Source organism: Chaetodon auriga, chromosome 14, assembly GCF_051107435.1.
Source record: "Chaetodon auriga isolate fChaAug3 chromosome 14, fChaAug3.hap1, whole genome shotgun sequence".
Classification (NCBI taxonomy): domain Eukaryota; kingdom Metazoa; phylum Chordata; class Actinopteri; order Chaetodontiformes; family Chaetodontidae; genus Chaetodon; species Chaetodon auriga.
In genome coordinates this window covers 10,940,722-10,966,987 of record NC_135087.1, presented here as the reverse complement: position 1 = coordinate 10,966,987, position 26,266 = coordinate 10,940,722, and the positions used below count along the sequence as shown (strand labels likewise).

The 26,266-nt window shown below is 42.8% G+C and overlaps 2 protein-coding genes across 5 annotated transcripts in view; one reads left to right on the top strand and one right to left on the bottom strand.

Moving 5' to 3' along the window:
• Positions 1-4,049, top strand: part of begain (brain-enriched guanylate kinase-associated) — a 46,724-nt gene extending 42,675 nt beyond the window's left edge. For all 3 annotated transcript variants that reach the window (XM_076748315.1, XM_076748316.1, XM_076748318.1), the window contains one exon: positions 153-4,049. In XM_076748315.1, coding sequence (XP_076604430.1) covers positions 153-1,694 — 1,542 coding nt within the window. In that variant the 3' untranslated portion in view covers positions 1,695-4,049. The remainder of the gene's footprint in view (positions 1-152) is intronic.
• wdr25 (WD repeat domain 25) lies at positions 4,049-26,162 on the bottom strand. Of its 2 annotated transcripts, none has more exons than XM_076748319.1 (7): positions 26,036-26,162; positions 24,609-25,366; positions 20,079-20,226; positions 10,151-10,281; positions 8,478-8,648; positions 7,694-7,834; positions 4,049-5,792 (listed from the first exon to the last, which is right to left on the bottom strand). In XM_076748319.1, exons 1-7 carry the CDS (start codon positions 26,067-26,069, stop codon positions 5,571-5,573), a joined length of 1,605 nt encoding a protein of 534 aa, XP_076604434.1. In that variant the 5' UTR covers positions 26,070-26,162; the 3' UTR covers positions 4,049-5,570. The 2 variants fall into 2 exon arrangements, with proteins under 2 accessions (XP_076604434.1, XP_076604435.1); XM_076748320.1 differs by having other exon boundaries at positions 25,849-26,070.
• Between the last annotated feature and the right edge of the window lie 104 nt (positions 26,163-26,266).

The following is a 26,266-nucleotide window of genomic DNA, read 5'->3' as shown; positions in this document are numbered from 1 at the left end:
GTATAAATAATTCAGAAAAGGCTGTTGAGGAATTCTTTATTTTCTAGAGGTCTTTTCAGGCTAAATGTCACGATTGTGACAAAAAAGCATCTGTTTTCTCATCTTCATCGAGCTTTTTTTGTCTCTCTGCATGTCTGTCTTCCTTGTCTTAGCTGCCACTGGATTTCCAGGAACGCATCAGTTCCCACATGGAGAAACATAATCGGGGTAGCGGAGCCACGATGGCGATGTGCCACTCCAATTACTCTGACGCCGTGCCCACAGCCATAATTGCCAAAGTCCTGGAAAAGCCAGAACCAGGAAGCAGTTGCCCTGTAACACGCTCACCCAGCCCGCAGCCACAGGATGGAGACTTTCTTACAGGAACAGGAAGCACTGATAACCTGAACCGCCGTATTTCCTATAAGTCATCGGATCTGTACTGCAGCGACACGGCTCTCTACTGCCCTGAACGATGGCAAGATACAGAGCGCAGGCAGAGCGTTGACCTCCACGGCACCAGCCTGCTCCAGCTTCATGCCCAGAACTCCACTGACAGCAACCCAGATGAAGAGGCCTACCACTCTGGAAGCTTCTCCCACCACGAGCCTCCGTCTGCCTTCCACCACCACGATGAGTTCGGCACCGGTAGCCTCCCCGCCTCCAGTTCCTACTCCAGCTTCAGCCTCGCATCAGACGAGAAGGGAGGAATTAGTGGCGGTTGTGGGCGCACTGCCAGCAGCACCTTATCCTCTTCCCACCAGGGTCTCTATATGGACTGGCGAGACAGTGGCAGTGGGGACTATGGGCGCAAAAGCATGTCCTCTTATGACAAAGACAGCACAAGCTTCCCCAAGTCCCTCAGCATCCAGCACATGGTGACCCCCAGGAGCCCGCAGAAAGCCACCTCACCAGCGTACACAAGGACGGCTTCATGCTTCAGTGAGCCATACCATTCCAGCAACCCCCGCCTGGCCTCCTCTCACAGCATGGGGTCAACAACCGGACTGGGCCAGGCTCGAGGAGGGGTTGTGGACAGCCGAGGTGACGTCCAGGTCCCTGAGGATGACCTGAGCAGCCGCTGGAGACAGCTCAGCGTGGAAGACATCAACACCTTCTCTTCTTCCTACCGTGACATCACGGGGCGGGTCTCTCCGTATAGTTTCTCTGAGCGCCACTTTGCCATGGGCCCCTCCAGTAAGGCCAAGGGGTCTCTCTACAGCAGCTTCCAAGAAGGAGATGACGTCTTCCACAGCCGTGTGCTGGACCAGTGTTTCGCTGTGGGTCCCCCTTCGCCCAGCCGCAGTCCGAAACCGATGGAGCATCGTAAGCAGGAGAAAACTTCTGTGCTGTATCGAGCCAAGGATGACAGTCAGGACTCCGAGTGCAGTCTGTTCCTCTCAGGGAGCTCTAAAGACAAGGATAGCAGCGGGGGAGCAACAGCGGCAAGCAGTGCCAAGAAGGACTACGTAAATCTGAGTGCAGACAGCTCGGCCGAGTCCTTACACCAAAGCTCCCTCGAAGCCTCAAGTCTTCAACACTACCCCAGCCCCAGGCCGAGCGTCCGGCCTCGCCCGAGCTCCAGCTCCGCTCTCAGCGTCGGCCCCGCCCTCCCAAAGAAGACATCTCCAAGATACCAAAAATTTGGCAGCACAGGACTGACAAGGAAGGACAGTTTGACCAAGGCACAGCTATACGGTACACTGCTGAACTGAGCGGAGAGACAGAGCGCTTTTCATTTTATGCATGATGATGATTCCTAACTTACCGTACTGTACGTCTCAAACGTTTCCTGCAGCAGACACATACTTGGTGTGATGGGGTATTAAGATGTTGTTGTTCTATGTATCTCTTAGCCAAGGCACGTTTCATGCAGTCTGCAACACTTTTTCTATTGTATGTCATGCAACGGTGTAGCTACCTGAGACCAGCTATTCAGTACGTTTTTGTTTCAACGATGATATTTAGAGCCACCGGGATAAAACCACGCTGTCTAAGAAATACAACACAGACCCGGCTCCATCACCGTACTGTGCTATTTGCTCTTTTTTTTGGTGTTAAGTACTGTTAGTAAAACCAGCAAAAGACCATTAATTTCTGCTCTAATATATACAGCATAGATAATGGACTGAAACGTCTGCAATAGGGTGACTTAATTACACAGTGTTTGGGGGAGGGAAGTTTATCCATTATGTATGGTGGACCCAGCTGACTGCAAGCTGTTAAAAAGATTTATTCATTCTCTATTTTCTCTTAAATAAAATGCATGCTGTATAATGCATATAAATAAGAAGGAAAATTTCCACATTTCCAGCTAAATTGTTTCTCACAGGGCCAGTATCTGTAAACATCACTTACTAACCAACAGATATTTTAAAAAATAATGTGTTTTATTCAAATGCAATGTGATATTTATAGCAAGACACTAAATTTAGATGGAGAAAGTTCCTCCCTGATGCTAGATTTCACATTCATTCATCAGAAACTTTAGGATCTCTGAGTTTGTTTGTTGGAATAACAGCTCTAAAAATATATGTGAGATTAGGAAAGGATTACAAGAAATTGTCAGGTGAAGAGATTTTTAGCGTTACTCAGCTGGACTTTTTCTTATTTTTGTATCAAAATGAGAGGATGAAATCTGAGGCTGTGCTGCACAGTAGTTACCCTCATACCAGGACACTTGTGAACTTGCCTTAATCCTGTTCAGAGGACAGAATGGTCTCCTTTACAGCATCTAACTACCGTGTACATACTGTATATCTGCTGTATTGTTACTGTATGTATACACTACTGTTACTGTTCTTCCTGTCAGACATAACACATGCAGCCAGTTTCTTGGAAAAGGATTAAGTCTGATCTTACGCTACTTTCCAGTGGACATCTCCACTGAAATGTGTTTTATTTAAAGACAGTGAGGCTTAATCCCTTTCTGAAAATCTGGCACACAGACAAATTTCTACCGTGATACAAACTCTCTGGTGTTGGCACTAGTTGCACAAACCAAAACAAAAAGTGCTGGATCTTCTAGTTTTCAGGGGAGATTAATTGGAAATTTCTCCAGGCAAGCTGGCAGTTCTGCAATGTATGCACAAAAAGGTTCGTAGCACTGGGAAGGTAGTGGGAAAAAAACCCCGACTGATTAAAGACAAAAATGTACAGTCAGTGTGTTGTTTTTAAACCAGCATGCTCAATTAGGCTATTTTAGAGAAAACACTGTGAAAATAGACACCGCGTGTATATATACGTACATAGAAAGTGGCAAAGACATGCTGTCCTGTTGGAGAATAAAACACATTGAAATAAGACCCTACCTTATGTTAAATAAATATTTGCAGAGAGGTTGTCTTGCTGCCCCACAATCATGCCACCATCTGCTACTGTTACTCGTATAGATGGGGGCGAAATGCTTCAACATCTGTGCGCCCTTTGGCATGATACATCTCCAAGGATTTCTTCCTGCCTGCGTGGCTCTAAAGATCTGAGAGGAATGGCGACGGGGATAAGCTACATAATGGGAACTCAGCTTTGCCCTCGAGTTAGTCATGAATAGATTTTTCTGGAAGGCCACGCTTCTACCTCTCCCATTCCTGCAGATCTGGGAACTGGCTTACGGCTGTTTTTAAAGATTTCAAAACCGCATCTCTTCTTTTTGACCTTGTCGCGTTCATGAAGGTGAAACAGCACCACAAAAGCTCTCCAATCACATTCTCATCTGGTACAATGTATGAGTATCTACAGGGTTGAAGAGGTCTGGAATTGAATTTAACCAATGTACAAAGGGACTCAGAGGTATTTTTGTTGTGGAGATGATGTATAGAAAGAGATATAGATACTACACACACAATTCTAACACTATGACTATTTTTTATCCGGTTTCAGTTGATGTTCTATTTATCGAATGTTTTGACCCTGAATGAAGAGGCTGAAGTGGTTCTGTCCTGTCCTACCTCCAGCCCTGTTTCAGGAACAACAGGCCAGCTGTCTAAATGTCAACATGTTTGTCTGTCTGATGCATGGTTATATATTTTTGTTGTATGTTTATTTACTTAATAAAGATGGGTGTTGGGAAATATGTCATAAGTGTTTTACATTACTTATTTCAAGAACTGAGAAATGTTGCTGACTGCAGCCACTTCTCTGTCTTCTCTGTACTCTGCTTTCATTTTAGGGGCTCTTTTTTAAATTTGGTGACAGCCAGAGGATTCCTCTGAAACTGCCAGACTCAGCTGTGCAGGTGGGGACATCAGACCCTGGAAATATCCTAAGATTCTTCAGACACCCATCACCATAATGGTTAACAAGATTCATGTGGTACGGTCAAAGTGAAAGGTTACTCACCCAAGACCTTAAGAAGCAACACTATCCTCATGTATGTTGTTCCTGAAAAGGCACTGCAGTGTTCACCTTGGTTTTCTGCCCTCGCTGATCTTGACCTTCATTCTTTGGCATTTTCCACCCTTTAGAGGCGATGCAGCTTCATCCCCTTTAATTTGTTTCGACAGATTCGGTGTCTGACACAGATGGACAACAGCAAACAGCAGCAGCTTTCACCATTTAGCACGTGCGAATTATCTTTTGGCTTCACAAATCACTTAGTGGTCCTTTAAGCCAATAATGATGTCAATTTAACTATTATTAACTGCAGTACAAACAACCGTGGGGGCATGAAAGAGTATTGAGCCATTAGAATTTCCCTCAGCGGCAAACAGTAAAGTGTATTTTAAGCGCTGTTCAACTCGACACTGAATAAAGATCACAAGCATCTGTGTGCACTTCACCGCTCTGTTGTTGACTGGCAGGATTTTGGAAGAACCTGGCAGTGTTTTGACAGATGTCTGCGTATTTTTTTAGTTCTCTGGTTGTCTCCCTGTGATGCTCTAAGCTGTCAGTGTGAAAGGAAATGTCATATCAGAGCCAGTGAGAACAAAAAGGCATAGAGGAAAGTGATGTGTATGCAGAATGTGGAATGAAAAACACCACTGATTAGAAAATGCCCAGAGAGATTTTTTTTTGTTTTCACAAAAACTTCAAGAGTGTGATGGTGGTGTTTAGAGTGGAAAGCTGACTATGAAGGCATTAAGGCGTGTGTGTGTGTGTGTGTGAAGGCAGACTGCTTTCCCTCCGCCTACCACTTTAGATTAAACTCATAACAATATTTCACTTTTTCTTTGATGTTACACGTGTAACTTTCCCTGATTTCAAGATGGTAAATAAAATGTAAGATGGGCCACATATGAATAACATGCTTACAGTAAGATTGGCACAATAGTGCCTGTTGTTCTCGTGCCATTGTAAATCCCTATCAATGGGAATGAAGATGATGTGGGTGGCTTTTAAAACAACGTGCAAGCACTGCAAGATACACAGTGTGGAAAAAACAAACTGTTTTTCAAAGGCGTCAGTAGATAGTGGATTAGTTGATTCCAGCATTTCCTTGCCAAGTGTTTATCGTCTAATGCCAAGAGATTAAGAGCGATAAAGTCTTCAAGATGGATGTGCGCACCAGTTTCCAGTTCAATATAGTCCTCTCTTGGCCAACCTGCTACGTCTCATAACTTCTAAGTCTATATTTGCTTGTTTGTTCACAGTCCTCAGTGCCAGACCTTGATCTCACCGGCCCAGTCGCAGGTGGCAGCAGTAGCAGGCAGGACGGGATGCTGAGACACACACAGGCAGGGCTGGCTGTGGGCGTGCAGGCTGTGCAGCGAGCGAGCGTTGTGGTAATCGTAGAAGTGAGCCGAGCCGGTGGAGCTTCCCGAGGCCAGGATAGATCCATCCGGGGAAAACTCGCACTGCACGGCGTACCCCTCCACCTAGAACGAGGATAACGTGTTGCAGTTGAGAACCACGTTAACATGAGCATGATTTAATGTCAGCATATGATGTCATCCATCTGATTACAGGTTTAGGCGACCTAAATGCTAGAAAAGCATGCATGTGATAAGACAGTTGGCGATTCAATCTGTGAGCGCAACAGCTGCGCCATCGAGCGAGGCACTTAACCCCCGACAGCTCCAGGTGAGTGTGAGTGTGTGACTGTGGATCAGGGAGTGTTTATGATCAGTGATTACACTTTAGTTTAGCTGTGGCTGATATGATAATATTTAATTCTATTTCAGAAAAATATGTTTTTTCAATGTTTATTCAGAGGGAGCCACTAAAGTGTTCCTCAATTGAATTTCCAGGAAATACACAACACCACAAATACATATGTACTGTATTTATCATTAAGGCAAAAAGGTGAAAGTGACAGTTAAATCTTCAGCAGTCTGTCTCCTTTAGTGTGTTTAAAGATGCGACGGTATGGAAATACAAGAGGCTCCTTCTGCCTGTTGCTTGCAGAGCTTAAAGGCCTGCTTTGGATTGTTTACAGATTACAATAATACAGTACTCACACACCATGTGCGGTGTGCACTGAATGTGTAAAAGGGGGAAATCCATGCTAAAACTGTCACTTGTCTAACTCAGAATGTCAAGGCCTCATATCAGCTTAAGCTGAAGTTAAGAACACATTCTGGCACAGAACGAGGACTGTGGTTTTGTTCCTTCTCTCTCTCTGACATTAGAAACTCAGTTGGAGTCGATCGGTTAAGGAAAAGGCAGGAAAACGCCGTGGTAGCACTGCATGAACAGAGACTTACTTGTAGTTGGTTAAGGTGGAGCTCATTTTTGTATAGTACTGCTACTGATAATTACTTTCACGGATGGATTCATCTGCAGATTATTTTCTCCATTAATCAACTGATCGGTTTGCAATTACCCAGACTTCAAAGTGACGCCTTCACAATTACCTTGTTTTGTCCAACCAATACTACAAACCCCCAAATTACTGAGAATAAAATTAAATAATTAAAGTAATGGAAAGGAAAAGCAGCAAATCCTCACATCTGTGAAGGTGCAGTGTTATGGCCCAGTGAAAAATATTTTTTTCCATTTATCAGCCATCGGCATAAAGTTCATTTTAGATCCTGGACATATGAGGATTATATTAAGTTAGACTTGAAAAAGATCTGAAGCTATCCTTTGTTTGTGAGTTATTTTTGATCACAATAGCCAGTCGTCATCAAAAGATGACTGCTGCTTTCAGGCTGCAATAAAGTATTTATAATGACAGCAAAGGCTGCGTGAAACGGAGTGCTTGATAACATGAACTCTGTCAGAAGAGTTTGCATCACAGTTGTATATATAATAAAGAAAAAGAACATGAAAAAGGCTCAGAGATGAAATGCCTTTGTGTTTTCTGGAACGTTCTGTTCTGTTTTGTGCATTTGAAACGTTGTGTTTTGCACCTCAGGGTCACCAACAGTGGAACAAACCAGGACCTGGAACATTAGACACCCATTTGTTTGCTGTCCATTTTTGGATTTTTCTTGAATCAACAGAGCACACACGCCACCGTATCAGTTCCACATGAATTCAGGAATATTTGACAGCTACATTCTGCTCTGTTTGTCCCTCAGTGGAAATACTGTATTGCGCTTATTGTGTTTGTTTAAGGGGCAGGGGGCTGTAGAGGAAACGCTGCAGGCTACGGATCCACTGTTCCCATCAACTATGTATAGGTTAAAGCATTTCAACTTTATTCTACTGCATTTGCACAGTTTTAACCACATGTGGGATGTTGCTTAAGGTTTTTTCTATGAGTGCACATTCTATATTGATCAGGCCTGCGTGAAACCCCCACCCCACCCTCGAGGCCACAGTTGTTACTGACCTTGTGTCCTTCGTATCGCCGCCTCTTGTTCATCCTATAGGGCTGCTGGGAGGAGAACACTGCCATGTAGTTCCCATTGGTCTGGGCAACAAAGGACTCCTCCAGTGGGTGGAGAGCCAAACTGGGGCACGTGTACCGCTCCTGGTGGCCAAATGAGTGGAGAGAAAAATCCAGAGTGGAAATTAATTCATGATTTGACCTTTTCTTGCTGTGTCTAACCATGGAGTCAGCTGCATGTCAACTAGACTATTATTTTGAAAAACCTTACGTTCAGATGTGCAGCGGGTAGAAAAAGTTACAGAAACGTTTCATGATGTATGCGATCAATCTGCTACAGTCTTATTGGATTGGATTATACTGTACTGTACACTGCTCCAGTTATTTTGTCCATCTGTTCCTACATATTAAGAGTAGTGTGAAGAACTCCTGAGGCTTCATCTTGCAGAAATACTGAGCCAGGGACGAGAATTTATTCAATACAAAAAAAGCACAAAGGTTATTAAAGTCACACTTTTAAAACAGGTGCCACTCACAGAGCGCACGCTTCCTCCAGCACCATGTAACTGTCAAAATATGCCAGTTCCACATGCCTCATTACCAACTTGTTTCACATCAGGAGGTTCACACATTTCCAAGAATGTAATTTCAAATGGGAAATGTGACTTGCCTGTTAAAATTCAACCAGCTTTTAAGCCTTTCAGCTTATAATTTCAACATCATGTGCCAATCAGAGCTGTGTTTATTCAGGGGCTTTTTTTCCTCGTTCGCACATAGATTTCCTTACGTGGTAGATCTGGTTGGAGACCTTGGCGGTGGTCTGGTAGTCCCAGGCGATGAGGGTGCGATCCGCAGAGTCTCTGCTCACACAGTCAGAGCTTGTTATAAAGTCCACACCACCTCTCAGAAACAGGATGTCTAAGGTCTGCTGGACCCCTGCTTTGTATGCGTTCACCACCTGCAAACACACACACACACACACACACACACACACACACACACAAAGGGGAAAAATGCTCTTCATACGATCGATGTGGGAAGTGTCACTGTTCTGTACTGTACTGTCAGTCAACTGATGGCACAGGAGCAACCAAAGACTGGGAAAGTTGTGGAATGTGTTTGGAACATTCCACAGGTAAACAGGTTCATTGGTAACAGGTGAGAGTATCATGATTGGGTATGAAAGGGGCATCCTGGACAGGCTCAGTCGTTCACAAGCGAGGATGGAGCGAGGTTCACCACTTTGTGAACATATGATTGTATGAAGGATATTACTGCATGAGCTCAGGGACACTTTAACCATAAACACCTCTTGAATAGTGGCCTGGTTAGACCTCAGAACTGCTGCTCATATCTCAGATTGTGCAGATCAGGTTGGATCAGAACAGGACATCAGTGACAACAGGCCGATAAAACCCAAAAAGCAAACCAACAACATAAACTGTTATCTTATACTGACCTAACAAAACCTTTCAATTCTTCACACCGCTGTAGGATGAAGTCCAGTAAATGAGAGTGGGTACCTTTCTAATGTTGAGATTCAGTCAGTCGTGATATAGACTACAGCGAATGCTTTCCTCATTCTTTCTTTTCCAGCCCACTCAGATCACATTGTCACAGTTTGATCAGATTAGGTTTCATTTGAGCGAACAGCTACACTCTACATGGGACAATTTAACCTTTAACCCCTCACTGCACCTTCAACAGCTCTCCTTCTGCTCTGTAACTTGTACCAAACTTTTAACTCTTATCAGTGAGATTTGATATAACATGCGTGCAGTTCAACCTCATGAGTCTGTTTGGAAAGACTTTGGGCTAATGGGTTAATGTTGTGCCTGTGGGTCTCTGCCCTTTTATCTAGTGGAGTGATTTCACCCCGGAGCTAGAAAGACACACAGCCCGTGGCTAAGATTGACAGGCAGCCAGTATGCTACAGCTTTAACAACCTATTTGCTGAGAGCTGGTCTACGCTCACTCCTCAACTAACATTGACACCTACTGGAAGAAGCAATCCCCGCTGTATTAAATCTAAAACCCTGCTGGGGAATGAGTCAGTTCGCCGTGGGGAAAAATCCATGTGAGCGCTCATATTCTGAGGAAGTGAATAGGATTATCATATAAAACAGTCCATTAAGCTTAACAGCAATATTAGGTCGTAGCTTCACGGGAAAGATTTATGAGTCCTGAATGAAATTAAAATTTCCTTTGAACAATTAGTGAGATAATCTGCGGTGTTACTTCCATGCATTCGGCAATATTATCCTTTTAGTAAAATACAGCGTGGGTCATTGCGCACGGCAACTTGTTTGTACATGTGTGGGTGTGCGGGAGAGAGCTGTGGGTGAGGAGCATGCGTTCAAAGCGTACCTCCCTTAGGATTTATAAAAGGTCAAGCAACAGTCGATGAACCAAAGTCGATAAAAATTATAAATCTACGAGAAGGAGGTTAATAAGTTTGACCTTGCAGCTGCGAGAGTCCCAGGCTTTGACCACTGAACTGTAGCCTCCGCAGAGGAAAACGTCTGGGCTGCTGGGATGCAGAGCCACACACATCACCTTGAAATGGTTGTCCAATCTCACCACCTGCTGCCCTTCAGAGACAAGAAGAAACAAAAGAGAAGGAGAGAAAGAAAAGGACGAGATCAGCACTTTTTCTGAAATGATCACTCTTTACATCTTTTGTCAGCGGTGAACTGTTGGATTAAGATCATCATATTAAACTGGGATCAAGTGCAAGCAATTGTTTGCCTGCTCAGCTCTGAGGAATTTGTTTCCAGCTCAACTCTGACCCCTGGCTGGTTTCTGTCCTCTCTGGGTCCCAATGTTTCCCCGAATCACCAAGGCTGGTGAAGCAATCACCTCACTGCTGTTTAATCTCTGCCCAGAGAGCATCAGTCCTTCTGCTGCACACATCTGTCTGAGCACACTAATACACTCTGCCTGAAGGAGTTTGTAAGTGTTGTTAAGCTTCTTTGATGTACTGTATGTCAAAGCAGTGATTTAGCAAGTGCATTCCACGTGTGTTCCTCCATATATCAAAAAAGAATTAAAAGGTTCAGGCTATTAAACTAATGAATTAAGCCAAACTGTTGCTTTATTAGATATGTTCTTTCTCGGCTGTCAGGACTAAACTAAACACAACATAAATTCCAACTGCATTTCATCTGAGATGCAAAATCTGCTGATGCTCCTCTTTGGTTTATTAATAGAGTGCACTGCGTGAGAAGCCCATTAGATTCCTGCACAATAAAGATTGTATGTAATTAAACCGTGCTGCCGCCTTTGCTTATAAGCAGTGATACGAAAACAAGCTTGCTGATAAAAGAAAGAGTAAATCTCGCTGTAAGTTGCTGCCAAATATAGTGTTCATATCTCGGTGCACCTTCTGAAATTCATGACGGGATGAAGTTAAAGAGGATGAGAGGCTTCCTGTGATCATCTCAGGTCAGAGGCAGGGTGTGAGCTTGTTTACAGGCCACATCCAACAGTGTTTGATCGCATGCCTTTCTGTCACCATAAAAAAAAAAAAGCTTCACATAATCTCACACAGAACCACAGACAGTTCCTCGCAGTAAAAATGAAACTTCTATTTTTATCACTGCCTGCCCCAGAACAGTCCAACAACTGAACGGTCTGTCTCTAACTCAATTTAACGATGGTGGGTGGCGGGACTGACCAGAAATCTGTAACGCTGCAAAGCCTTTGCGTGCAGGCTGCAGTGTAACCGCGAGAGCGTGTCTGGGATGTATCCAGACAGCAGCACATCGTACGCATCGGCCTCTGAAAAGCCACTTGATTTAAACATCGCTCAAGACAAAAAGATAATCCCGACGAAGGGACAAGAGAAAGCAGAATATAAAACACTGTTTGGGCTCGAGGCGGCTTTATCTAAATCAATTAAAAAATGTCATACTTGAAAACAAAACAAAAACACTGAGGGGCTTAAATATAATTAAGCCTGACAGGGTGAGACCAAAAATTAGTTTCTTGGGAAAACGATGAAGAAGGATACACGAGGAAGCAAGCCAGACTATGAGCCAGCCGCTCTGTCAAAGGCTATGCAAAGTAGAACACCTCAGGGTTCGACGTCTCCTCATTAATTCATCGAACAAACAACAAAGACCCCGTCCAAAACAGTCTCAGGCAGTTTGCCCACAACAAAAAACGCACTTCATTACACACTTGTTCCAGGATATTCCTACTGAGTCTTTTCAGAAAGGGGGAATGAGTCGCAGCTAATAAACTGCAGCAAAAATGGACCCTCTTTCACTTAATGGTGGACTAGCACACTCCAAAATTTCAATTGCATTGATCCAAAGTTTTAACAGGCAATTTCGCCGGGCTCACGCTTCCTGCTTAATTGGCTTACCCGTAGCGATACGGAGAAGATCTGTCATCGAGATTTAAAACTCATGTTTGGCAAGGCGATGAGAAATCAACATTCTCCTCATAATAAATAGGGCCTCGTCATGTTTTAATTAAGCAAGATTAATTAGCCTGCTCGAGAGGGGAGATAAGGGAAGGCTGCAGCGATCTGTCCCTCCCTCACGATAGTTTACTCTGTAGTCCTGAAAGAACTGCGGTCGTGCTGCGGAGCTGACACGCAATGGATGACTCCAGCGGCGAGGACATTAGGGATGAGTGGGATGGCGGGGGTGAGTCCCTTAGAGCAGAGGGAAGCTGGGATGAAATGGATATTCTGCCTCATTACTGGATCCAACAAAGCAGGGTGCTGTCACTGCAGCATGAGCAAAGGTTAGAAACACATTACTTGGTTTTGACAAGATGTATCCAAAAAATATTTTAGAAACAGGCTTATATGTGGAACTAGTTTGATGTTTTAAAGATATTTCGTGTTTAGAAAGTGCTCAGAAATCTTAAACTAATTTGTGAGCTATATCTTCATTAAGTACAGTATTTCATGTGCTTTGACACTGTACACTGAGCTTCAAGACTTAGTGTGAAATGTAGTTTGACAGAAATATACGACCACCTGTTATCACTTGACCAAAAGTCCAAACTTAGGTCACATATAGCAACTAAACTAACTCTATGACAAGTTAACATCTCCATCCGCTGAGGGCGGCCCTGACATGTGGCTGAAAGCTTTGGAAACACAAAGGAAGTGGACCTTGTGTTCAATTTATTTTTCAGTCAGGCTGCTGTTTGCAAGGTCAGGAACGAACCTTCAAAGCTCAACTGAAACGCAGAGGAATCACAGTGAGGCACAAATCACATTTTGCCACAGCATGCATGGACAAACACTGAAATCTCCAACACAAGGGGAAATCTAGCAACATTTCAGAGGTGTTCATGCACTACATAGCAAATTCACCTCGATAGCTTGAATATGTTTAAACAAGCTTGAACAGCGTAAAAGGAGAGTACAAAGTCAGCCCACTTGGATTTTTGTTATCAGCCATGTTTCCCATCAAGAGTTGTTGAAGATACAAGTGCTGCCAACCGCACTTAAAACTGCAGCCATTATACTCAGGCATGAAGCACATTGCTTGGAGGGGACAGGGAGATGGGACCCTCGAAAAGTAAAAATAATTCAAGCATTAAGCAGCTACAAAACACTAACTGACGACTGTCCATAACAAAGCAATACGTCTAGCAAGACAGGATTACTTTTCCAGGATTATTACAGGTCATGTGTTGACCCTGCATGTCAAATCATGTCCTGGTGATTATAAATACATCTCTGCAAACAGGCATCTTCCCAAAAGAAACCCACCCTTGATAGAAATGCACTCACCAGCTACAGGCCGATATCCAACCTTCCATTCATCAGTAAGATACTGGAAAAGAAGGAATTTCAGCCCGGCTTTAGAACAAACCACAGCCCTGAAACTGCTCTGACTGAAATAATCAGTGACCTCAGACTAAAATCTGATGAAAATAAGGTCTCAGGTCTTGTTCTCTTTGATCAAAGTGTAGCCTTTGATACGACTGACCCTGATACCTTAATCAATCGTCTTGAATACTTGCTCGGTCTTTCTGACTGTGTGTTAAACTGGTTTTAAACTTACATCAAAGGGAGAAAGTTTTTCGTCAGTCTTGGAGCTCATGTGTCTGTTTTGTGGTTGCAGGGAGCTGCCTCAGTCCATTACTGCTCTCACTATACAAGCTGCCACTTGGTTACATGGTGAGAGAACACAATGTGTTTCCATAGTTATGCAGATGATACACAACTGTACATCTGTGCTGAACCGAATGATGCTGCAGCTATATACTCCATTACAAACTCCAGGCAATAAATAAATGGATGAGAAAAAATTCCTTGAAGTTAAATGAGGACAAAACTGAAATCCTACTAGTCAGCCGTAAAGCAAAGAGATATAATGATTAATAATCTGGGGAAATTAACTCCCTGGACTAAATCTGGGGTAACAAGTCTAAGATTCAAGTCCCAACAACAAGGTGACAAAAACTTCATTCTTTCACCTTACAAACAGATAAAGTACGACCATTTCTAAACCAAAAAGATGCTGAAAAACTGATTCATGCCTCTGGAAAAAAAAAAACACTGAGAGACTTCAGGTCATTCAAAACTCTGCAGCTTGGCTGTTAACCAGAACCAAGAGGAGAGAGCACAGCAGTCCAGTTTTAGCTGCTCTGAACTGGCTTCCTGTAACATTCAGGATTGATTTTAAGGTCCTCTTCCTCGTATACAAAGCCCTTAATGGACTAGGACCAAGCTACATTGCTAACTCCCTCATTTATTATTTGTCTTCAAGAACACTGCGATCATCTGCTGCTGGTCTACTGGAGGTTTTCCAGCAACAGGCGAAAGATAACTGGGGATGCAGCCTTTGTCCATTAGGCCCCAAAGCTCTGGAGCACACCACCTACAGATATCAGAGAAGCAGCTCACTGAATGTTTTCAAAAGAAAGCTAAAAACTTATCTCTTCACTTTAGCCTTTAACTATCTATGACTTCCTGATTCAGGTCTGAAACTTTTGTCCTTTCCCTCGTACTTACTCACTGCTGCATTTCTTTTAAAATGTTGTATTTTATTTGATTTTATGCATTCTATGAAATCCATTTTTACCTAAGTTTTATAATTTTATGCTGAGATTTGATGCTTTATCCTTACTTTTTACCTAGATTTTAATATTTTATTGTGTGGTTTTAAGCATTGTCTTTATTTCTATTTTCATCCTTTTTATCAAGTTTTATCTGTTTTTATGTCCGTTCTGTCTGTTTTCTATGTGAAGCACTCATTTGGTGCATGTGATTTCTTTCTTGTAAAGTGCTCTGAGCTACAATTCCTCTATGAACGGTGCTATGCAAAGTTTATTACTATTATGATTATGATTGTTATTATTAAATGCTCAGACATCCCACTTAATGTTGGATGCTTTCAAATAATATCATCACATTAACATACAGTCTACATAATGAATCTACCAATGTCTTTTACTGCACTAAACTAAATTATAATCGTAACAGGGTAAAACAGGGTAAAACCTGTGTTAGCGTAGCAGGATACCACTGCAAAATGAAGCTTTCAAAGTAGGTCAAACTGCAGCTATGCTTGCCAGTGGCATTTGCAGTACAGTAAATGTGTGTGTGTGCTGCTGCATGCGTTGTCTCCTGGCATGCAGGGCTTCAGGCTCCTGTGTTCAGAACAGGCACATTGTATTCTTTGTTCACAATTCACTGCTGCTAATATTATTTGAAACAATAGGAAATGGATATGAATGGGTAGAAATCAAAACTCTTGGATCATTGTCATGAATACAGAAGTGGGTATATAAAATGACAGGGGCAGGTTTTGGAGACAAAAATCCCAAATGACTGATGTTTTCCTGTTCAACATGTAAAACCTTATACAGAAAATAACTTAAACCCACTGTTAAAAGCATTGCCATCTGTTTGTTGTTGTGTGTATCTTTGTTTGGTTCCTGTCACTTAAAATTCAATTTAAATTTTTATACAAATAATGTTCCTGAAGTAACTGCAGCAGTACCTTGTGTCACTTCATAACGCTGAGCTAAAAGATATGGACCGCATGGCTGTGCTCAGGTACATACTGATGTGTTATGTCTGAAAAACAATTTTCTGTGGGATGACCCCTCGTCTCAGACCCCCAGTGTGACTCATTAGTTTGCCCTTGAACTACTGGCACAGACTCTAAACTGGCCGTAGGTGTGACTGTGAGCGTGAATGTTATCTGTCTCTATGTGCCAGCTCAGTGATTGACTGGCGACCTGTGTGTACCCTGCTTCTCATACAATGTCAGCTGAGCTCGGCTACAGCACCCCTGCAACCCTCTAAAGGATAAGCAGGTATGGATGGGTGCGCGGACTACTGGCACATGGCACATTAAATGAAAATAATGCATTGCAATAATAATAATAATTCTAATTATGATAAATTCTAATAAACCTTTCATATAAGAATTGCATTTCAAAGTACTTTACAACAAAGAAATCACATTAACATAAAAACAAGGATAGAAAATTTATGTAAGACAGAGAATAAAACTAATTGGATAATAACAATAATACATATAAGATAAAAATAATGATGAAAATAGAAGCATCAAAGGTCTCCAAACTCTCTTATTCCATTAATACAACCGAAGACGCATAATGTCTGATGCTTATCTACTAAACTATCGTTGAGGTCTTTTTACACTCATCAAATATGATTCTGCAAAGCCAAAGTGGGATGGAGGAGCGATGCACAGACCCACTCCAGTACTGGCAGCGTCTCTGTGTATTATTGGTTTTTGGAAAGCAAAGACGATCTCCGTTCTGCCAGTGCCTGAAGGGATCTGGACAGAGAGCCCAAGTTCTGCGTACACATGCATGAACCGACACATCAACCTGTGGCTGCCCGGGGGTACATGGGCATATTTTCCTCCGCCAATCAGCTTTTCCAAGGACAGCCGTGAAAGCGCTGGACAACAGCTGCCACCTCACACTAATGCCCTCCAGATGAAACTCATTTATTCCACTCCCCAACTCCTGCTCTCTCCGTCTCTCTTCCTCTGAATTTATTCTGCCTCTTTTGATTTCTCTCTCTTGCATTCTTCCTCTCCTCTCCTGTTCTCCTTCTGCATTATGCCTCTTAACCTGCTCTCCCTCCCTATATCCTCCTCTCCCTCTACTATTGCTATTCAGCTGTGACAGCCCGTCTGTGGCCCACTGGGAGTGGATATAAGATTGTACAAATTAAATTGGACACAGGAACAACTGCAAAGATGGCTCAGGAAAATGGGCCCACACACTATCCTGAATGCATCGGCTCCTCTATAATTCCATTTCTCTGTAAACACAACAATCAGTGCAGCATTTGGTTAGCTTATGCTGTGGTGAAATACGGGGTCAGGTGTCCTATGAGACTCACTGATCGTTAAAAGGGGCTTGCTAACATCTCCAAAGAGAGCTAAATTGAACAGAAAAGGCCCAGCTGCCTTCCTTGTTAGGGTTGAGAGGCTCCGCATTACTGTGAAGAGTGTAAAGATCACATTCATCCTGATTGCAGTCTGACGTGGCAAACGCTCCCTCAGTACCCCATTACTCTTGGTAGATTTAGTGTTGTTCAGAAAGTTTTTCAAGAATCACTGTCATAATTATGATGCCAAGACCTTGGTGTAGCCACGTTAGGAGTTGTGACAGAAATATAAATAGATTAAAACGTTGTTAAAGACCCTCTTACCTTGTTAACATGTCCTTATGGTGTGTTTGTTTTTATGCTCCAAGACATATCATGAGCGAAATAAGCAGCCAACACCATGCCTGGAACAAACATGGATTCATACGTCACATACCTGAAGAACCAATCCCCTCAACTTGCAGGGTGGGAACGCAGTGAAACGACGGGTATCAGAGGAGAAGCATGTATTTGTATTTTACAATCAAAGTTTCATTACTTTCAAAAAATGGCAGATCTGTTCTGTTTTCAGTTGCAAAGTTGCAAAAGAAGAAATGGTGAGCCTTCATGTATTACCACAGGATCCGAAAATCCGAGAGCCAAACTGTAGCCTGCAGTAGCCTTTTTATTTTTTTCTCATGTTTTATGCACTGACTGTGTCCAAACAAACCTGCAGCGTGTTAGATAATGTTAGCCAAAGTTAGCCTGCCAAGCCTGGCGTCTGTTTCTGGTTCGAACGTGTATGACTGAATTACTTCTATGTTACCACTTGCCGCTGTGTAGCATACAGGCGCTAGCAAAACAGAAAACTAGCAGAGGTTTGTGTGTTTGGTGAGCAGAGTTGAAGCTGCAGAGGAGTGGGTGGAGGTAGAGGTGGGGACTATTTAAAACTGTGCACGCGAAAAGAAGACAAAGGTGTAGAGTTACAGCCAAGCCACTTTAATGCATGACATTTTTTTCATCGAATAACTTCTAAATATGCTATTTTGATGAACAGAAATGAGGTTTTTTTAGGGGTTTAATCAATGCTTGAAGAATTTTAACTATGAGGTAAATTATACATGCAGCTTGGCCTCTGTGTCCTTTTCACTGCTTGAATACTCTATGATTGGTTTTAAAGTGTCAGTGCAGAGGTCTTAGCTATAACACATTAAATTGCACTGCAATTGTGCAGAAACAGGGCTGGAATTCCCAACCCCCATATTAATATGCAACTAAATTACATTTTCTTCATCTCCTGCTGCCATATGAATGCGTGCTTACTGCTCTGTAGTGCCGGCACACATCTGCAGACCCTCATCCTCATAATAATAGTGGTAGTTAAATAAACAAGAATAAAGAAATATCATTTAAAATAGAATGAGAGATGCAGGATTGATGTGTGAGGGCTCTTGTCTGACATTACTTCAAAGCTGTTACTTTGAACCCACTAGGACATCCTGCAGCACTGAGCAAGCCACTGGTGGCTCCTAAAGTATAGGACCAAAATAAATAGTTGTTTGTTTATGGTTGTGGTTTGTGACGTTCCAGTGTAAGGTCATGGTGCCTTCTCCTGTGGTGATGTATCCATTATTGATCCCCTTCCTGGAGCTGCCTGTGTGTTTAATGGGCTGGCCAAGCTATTATCCGTAGGCTTTATTGGCAGTATTGACAGACATGCTGAGAGGGGAAGTGCAAACGGCAGCAAGTCATCACAGCGATGTGTTGACCCAAGAGATGTAGTTGCCACAGGGGCTTCAAAACAATGTCTATTGTCTGTTGGCTGATTCCGTTGAGCCTCTTTGAGGTCTTTTCCTACATACATGAACACTGCAACGTATTCCATTAAAAGTTGGTGAATGGGCATGAGGGACAAATGCAAGGAATTTGACTCTTCAATCTGTTCGATTCAAGCAGAAATCTGAGTCTTTGAATTCTTATCAACATTTTGAATTTCAGCCGTGCAGAAATTCATGAATTGTTCCAGATGAAGGAAATGAGTGAACTGCAGAACAAGCAGTCTCCCTGTTGTACATCGCCTGCGCGACTTGCTCTCATCTTTTCTGCCGTGCTTGTTAAACGTACGTTCAGCCGCAAAGCAAAGCATTTCCGAAGCAAAACCAAATTATTGATGTCTTGTAAATGTCACTTTGAAAACACTTTGTATGATCACACCGAAGGGCCAGCAAACACAATGAGCCAGCGGGTTGTATTCTTTATAAGCATGTATGTCTGTGAGTGAGAGACAAAGACAGAGAAAGAAAGAGAGCGAGTGGTGGCCTGTTTTCAGGACCCTCTCCATTGAAGCGGATGTGGAGCCTCCATAGATCTTCATTTAGAGGGTCGACCTCCTCCCTAAATGAGACTATAGTGTCATTGTCATTAGTGTCATGTTTTCAGGTGTTCTTAGCAAAAAAAAATGTAATGGAAAATGTAACTGCAAGAGATTATGTTACAATTTAAGAGAGTCTGGACCCCAGGAGATTTTTTTGGATACGACAGGCTTCAAAGAAATACCAGTTATTTTATTCACATTTTGGGAAAAGAAGGCAGAATATCTTGGCTGCGCTTGGAGTCTCTGGAATGGGATGGTTGAGCAGTTATGATGTATTTGCTCTAGAAATGCAGATTTTAAAGGTTGCCCCTGTAATGGGTTACTACTGCAGACAGACAGAAGCAGCAATTTCTACACAAAAGTTTTAGTTTATAAGAGGTTTTGGTGCCTGAGGGAATTTAAAGTCACTCCACACATAAATTACTATACTGACTTCAAATCTGAGTTCACACTAAATTTATGAGAAGTAAAATTGGAAAGAAGTTTTGTCTTTCCACAACAATGGTAATATACCTAAAAATGTTGGCTGAAAAGCAGCTCAAACTGAATTCTAATGAAGTAAATGTGACGCGGTCTGACTGCAATCCGTCCACCTTTTGGGATCGTTCTGGTTTAAAGTACCTTAGTGTGGTTTGTTATGTGGCAGTGTGTTCATCAGACCTACAAAAAGAAGTGTTGCTGCTCACCTGTCTCTACGTCTGTGATCACAGCCGAGTTGTCAAAGGAGCCAGTGAGAAGGTGCCGCCCGCAGGGGGTCCAACAGGCGTCACGCACGGCTCCCGAATGGCAGGTGTAAACCCTCAGGCATCGCCCGCTCTCTGCTCCATCCCACACCTGCCAGACATGGGCACATCGCATCACGCCAAAGTCACAAATACACCCAGACTGCAGCAGCAAAGTCGCTTTCACTGACTGTGCACAAGCTACTACACTAAGACACTACAGAACAATTTGAACTGATTAATGAGTTTAAACAGTAAAATCCATAAAACATGGTTATATCAGTAACTTGTGCTCAGTCTTTGTGGGCTGTTTTCATTCATCACGTCACTGACTTACAAAAAAAAATGAAGGGAAAAAAGGTACCACAGATGTTCTAACAAGGTAAAAGTTGACGCTGACCTCTGCATCCTTTACACCTCAAACAAGCCGTAGATGAAATGAGCATGACAGAGAGGAGACATCACACAGTCCTGAATCACTGTGCTTCACGCAAACAAGAGGAAAGGACCTGCATGCTGTGCACAAGGTTTCAAGGCAGTTCCGTGCCAATCAAACAGTCTGGGCCTGGTGTGACGGCCGCTGCTCGCCCAACAGAAAAGAGGAAACAAAGTGAAGTTGTTCTGCCTTCTGCAGGCGATGAATGCAGTGCGTCCTCCGGCCCTGAAAATCTTTCCTGTGTGAATGAGAGCTGGTGAATGCAGTCGGTCTCTTCTTTTCAAAGCTGAGAAAGATATAATCTAAGCCTTCCTCATCTAAATCCAATTGTTACGAAACAAAATGGAATTAGCCAGTAAAGTGCCACTGGATAGATTGCTATAATACGTATACAAATCGGGCTTACTGATGGAATGAAAAACAAAAACAACCTTTATAATTAATGAATCAAACTAATTACCTTTGAGTGGGCCTATAAATCAATCCCCCAGGGGGCCTAATGGCTTTCATGTTTTTGTAGTGTCAGAGGTTTTGCTGATTGTAGACAGAGCAGTAGACACAAGCACCCTGTTAATTGTGACTGCCATGGCTACGCTATCTAAAAGCCTGCTGGTTTCAAATGTGATCTCATACTGCCAATGCAGAGCAGAAAGCAGCCTGGAAAAGCAGACAGTGAATTATGAATGAGGTGTTAATGTGCCATATTGTTCTATTGCTGATTTTGGCTTTAGCTGATCAATACTGTCACATGCTTTTCATCAGATGTCCTGCTAATGAAGGGTACAATTTTCTCTCAGACATGTCAAAAGAGAAAAGCTTCTGAAATCCAGTGGGTGGTCTGGTCTGCTGCCCACTGAGCTGAGGTATATTACGCTAATGATGAAGTATTTTTTGCTTCCCCGGCATTGACAGGGCCGCAGAGGAACTTTGAAGATCTGTGGGGCGCTGCAGATCCCTCTCTGCCGCTCTCTGTGTTTCATTATTAAAGATGACTCCTCCGTACAGGATAAGAAACACACTGAGAAGTTCTTTAGCACGACTACCACAGGAGACAGGCGGCGGGAAGAGCGATGGACGAGGGCAGAGCGACATCAATTCAGCAGGCAGCAGTTTAACAAACAGAATGTCAGAAATGCCTCCAGGCTGAGAAAAAAGTAACACAGAGTCACACTTTTAATTGCAAAAAAGCTAAACACTGAAGCATCTATTCACAATATTTCCATTCAGTGCGCAACAGGGTATGCCACTTCTCTGTATGTTTTTAGGCTTAGGGAAACACTGCCATCTCAAGGCAACATGAAAATCTGTAACTGATGATATCATCTACAGTCACAAAGTATTCAACACAGACTTCTACATAACAAAGTCTAACAAAGTGTCGTGTTGCTTAAGCCCCGTCTACCAAGTACGCCAGTGTTAATGATATTCAAAATAACAGCACCATTCAATGCACACACAACTGCGGTAATCCCATACAATGTGAGACCTGGGCACGGGCGAAAATGAGCGCTTGTTTATTTGCATCCCCTTTAATTTCACCGGCCACTTAACAGACACGTAGAGCGGATCCTTGCAGATGACTCATTGGGGTAATCTGCTTCCTAAATGACTCTCGGTAATTAAAACTAAATTGGTATTCGTGTTATCAACTTAAAACCGCTGCCTTACACCTGCCGTAGCCATGGTGACAACAGCTGCAAACAGGCTGGAATAATAATAGTCTGGGTCTCTGAGGAGCTGACAGACAGGATGGAGGAGGCGAGGGTGGAAGCCTGAAGGGTGTTGGTGAAGAAACACAAGCACGAAGAGGAAAATGGGAAGACTTCATAGAAGGTGTCCCCTCCTCTCTGTCTTCACATAATAAAAGAATAGCTGCTGTCAAAGAGCAAGTGTGCTGAAAGACACGATCAATGCGGCTGTACAGTATGTCAATAAGTAAGCAATAACGCGTGACAAGCAGGCATAATACAAGAAAATAAACAGCGCTACGTAAGCTGAGTGGCATTTCCGCACATGTGCCTGTTACTGTGGCAATACCACTGTCGAAACACATAAGACTAATACAAAGTACAAATGAAGACGCTGCATTAGAAATCTTACTTGAGTAAAAGTACAAACCGTACATGCATTAAAATATACTTAAAGTACTAAAAGCAAAAGTACTCATTTTGCACTTAGTTGCACCCTGAAGTGTGTTATTGCTTACCAAACTGGAAAGTTAGACTGTGGGTAAGAGATGCCACACAGGTGCTCCAGGTGGAGATTGAGCAAACAGGGCGCTCCTGTGCAACTATTCGGATAAGTGATTATCACTCAAGATGCCTTTCAAGCAAAAAAAAAAGTTCCAGATTGACAGTTGGAAACATTTGCTCCTTGTGCCTTTATGTGATAGCAAACTGAATATGTGTGTGTTTGGACAGACAATAGAGATAAAAGGTTAGGATTTGTTATTGACAATTAATTCAAGCAAAGTACAAGTACCACAAATGTATTGCCAGTTACTACACAGTGTGAAACTAAGGCATTGTTGCTAAGGTTGCCTGAAGATTATTATACCGCAGTTTGCCGTGTCACATTATGCAATCTTAATGAACACCTGGCAGCCCAACAGAATTTTCTGTGACCATGACATTAAACAACATCCAGTTATTACATGGCCAGAAATTTCTATTGTTGTAATAAATAACTGCCTGCTTATGACCGTGAAGAGAAGCAAATCCTCTTCTCTGCCGCTCTTTAAACACAGTGAAAGGAAAGCAGAGATTAAAAAAACAACAATATGCGCTTTTCTATTCAAGAACCTGATGACTTCAAAATATTTATTATTTTGTTGGAATTAGCTACAACTTTTAGTTTTAAAACATATTTTTAGCTCATGCTCTAAAGTTAACGAATCCCTGTCTGTTTTAATTTCATTTTTGGAGTGAATAATGATGAGGATTACATCAGAATAAAATCTTCATATCACCTCCTGCAGCTCCTACAATCCTGCAATTCTGGTCTAAATCACATCTGATTCCAGGTGAAGTATTGACAGTAGCTGGGCTAACTTAATCAGCTACAGATCTGAACATTTTGAGGGAGAAAGAAAAAAAAGCGTTGAAAATCCTCCACTCAAATTGGGCAAAATGGCTCACCAGTCGTGCACAGAGAAGTATTTCATATGTTTGCCTATCATTTGGTTTCACAGAGAAGAGAAATCCTTGCATACAAAGAACCAAGTCTTCTCCTCCCCTTCTTTCCTCATCTCCACCATCTGCTCCAAACCGCCCTTTCCAGGTGCCAAAGGAGGTGGCTGCCGTACTGCTGCACTTGTATGATTATGCTCATGAACTCATGCATATTTAAATTATTAATTATTCCAAGTCCTCTTAGGATATTGGCAGGGTACATGGTTTCGTACTGAGATAGAAATATTTAGACACTGGCAGGCACCTGCATGACTTGACCTTTATGGTAGGGAAATGAGGGATTGTTTTCCTGGTGTGAAATACAGAAAAGGAGGGGGCAGGGGAGTCAGGTCGAGACAGAGATACTGAGAAAGCGAGAGAGACAGGAAGTCCCACGGGTCCTGACATACATTCAACTGACAGTGACAGATATGATTCTAAAGAAAGTGGTTTGTGGTACATTTATAAATGGAGGCAGCAGGGCAGATATTGTCTCCCTGCCTGTAACGCTGTGCCAATTACACTGAATGTCAGGTGAGTGATTATCCCCTTAGACCTCCCTGATGTGCTTGGCATCGCCCTGAAAGTATACTGATGAATGGATGCTGAAATGTTATGGGAAAAAAACTGTTCTAGAGCACAATATGGAACAGCCGGCTTGAGAAAAGAGGACACATTTTATGACATGGAATAAACACCAGAACGATTGCTAAAATTTCAATTGCATTGCAGTCTGAATAAAATAAGAATTGCACAGTCTGTATTATTAGAAGCAATGCACCTCAGAAGCAGTGAATCCCTTCATTACTGATTTCATTGCTTTCCAGGTTAAGTATCAATGTGCATCATTCCTGGAGTTCAGTGACAGATTTACTGTATCTAGCATACCTTGAAAGTCTTGTCCATGGAGGCGGACAGCAGCAGATGACTGAGATGAGGCACAGGACACCATTGCACTGTGTTGACTGGGCCCTGGTGGCCTCCCAGGCTCATCAGAAGTCTCCTCGGTACCCCTGCTGCTTCAGGCTTGTGAGCAAGGCACGGCTTTACTCTCGCCGACACTTCTGACAGAATTTGGCTTTCCCTGGTCTGATTCCCGGGAACTTGTTCTGTTGGGAAGTGTGGGTCCACAGTTTCTACTGAAGTGGCAACTCTCTGTCTCTTGGGGATGTACGGTCTGACACCAGACCGTACAGTGCAATGTCTTTTTGCTGGTTTCAGCCCATCGGTGAAGCTTTGCGGCATGTGGGGAAGAGTACGCAGTGGTGAGATCTTCCCCTGAGTCGCACATAGACCCAGAGAAGCTGCAGTATCTCTAAGATGTCTTTCTCGTGTCGTAACATCACTGTAATATGTTCTTTCCTGGTCAAAACAACTCTGTGGCTGTGAATTTGAGTGTAGTAATAGACTGCTTCTTTCTGAGACACTTCCATGATATTCCAGCACTGACCTGGCAGGGTCAGGTGTGAAGCTGTGAGGGCTGAGTGTCACCTCAGAGGAATTAAAACCACTGACTTCTTGGCTTTGTTCACAAGATCCAGTTTGAACAGATGCTGGCGCTCCCTCTTCCGTTTGATCAAGGGAATCATCCTCTGACTCTGAATCCTCGTAGGCCACTAATGAAGACATCTCCACATGATTACAATCTGTTGGAAAATAGAAGAACAGGTGAGATGTCAGTGTAGGTAATCTATTAGAAGCCTATGGGTGACGCCTAGTGGTTGCTTGGATATTTGCACCTCAGTGTCACACTTGTCATTTTGTTACAACAGCAGCTTTGACATTAAAATAACTTGATTAACTTGGTTTAACAACGTCTACAAATGTTTTGTTGGGAATTTACTGCCATTGGTGGGGTGAATATGTGGCAGCCACCTCATGTAACAGCCAGCAGACTGGGAGAGAAATGAGAAAAATCCAGCATCGTTTTATTTAAAAAGGGGAAAGACAGAAAGACAATTGTCGACCTACGCCCTTTAGCATTAACATAGCTAACGTTAAATGTTAGTTATGTACGTGGGTAAGCTGTCCCTCTATCAGTCAACACATAGCCAAAACGGAGGGAGAGTAATAGCTAGCTAAGTCAACACACTACCTCCGGAGAGAGCAAAGTCACTGTAGTAATTACCTTTATAATGTTTGTTATCGTTTGTTTACTTATAAACGTAATTTACAGACAGGAGGCTGTGACTGTCTCACAAAGGCAACGCTAAATCCCCAAGTTTGCGTCAAACGTTAGGCTATGTCCTAGTTGCCACCAGTTAGCAAACATAGCAAACGAGCTAATGCAACCTACAAAGAAGCACTAACGTTACCCCGTGAGTCTGTCTTCAACTGTCGTACCGGCATCTACGGTTAAAACTGCCACACGTGAAAATCCCGCAAAATCGTTGGAGTTAATGCAGAGTTTCAGAATAAAGGTAATGTTTAGCTTTGTCCTCCCATGACACAATCCACGCTAACTTCGCGTAAAAGCTTTTATTTTGAAATAAGCCGGAAAAAGCAGCGTCCCACCCACACAGGAGATATTCCTTCAAATAACAAAC

Excerpts from the sequence above, each read along its gene's own strand:
- wdr25 (XM_076748319.1), bottom strand. The coding sequence starts at position 26,069 with ATGCCGGTACGACAGTTGAAGACAGACTCACGGG. Across the intron at positions 7,835-8,477 it reads TCTCCAACCAGATCTACCAC|GAGCGGTACACGTGCCCCAG; the intron begins GTAAGGAAATCT and ends TTTGGCCACCAG. Across the intron at positions 5,793-7,693 it reads GGCGATACGAAGGACACAAG|GTGGAGGGGTACGCCGTGCA; the intron begins GTCAGTAACAAC and ends TCCTCGTTCTAG.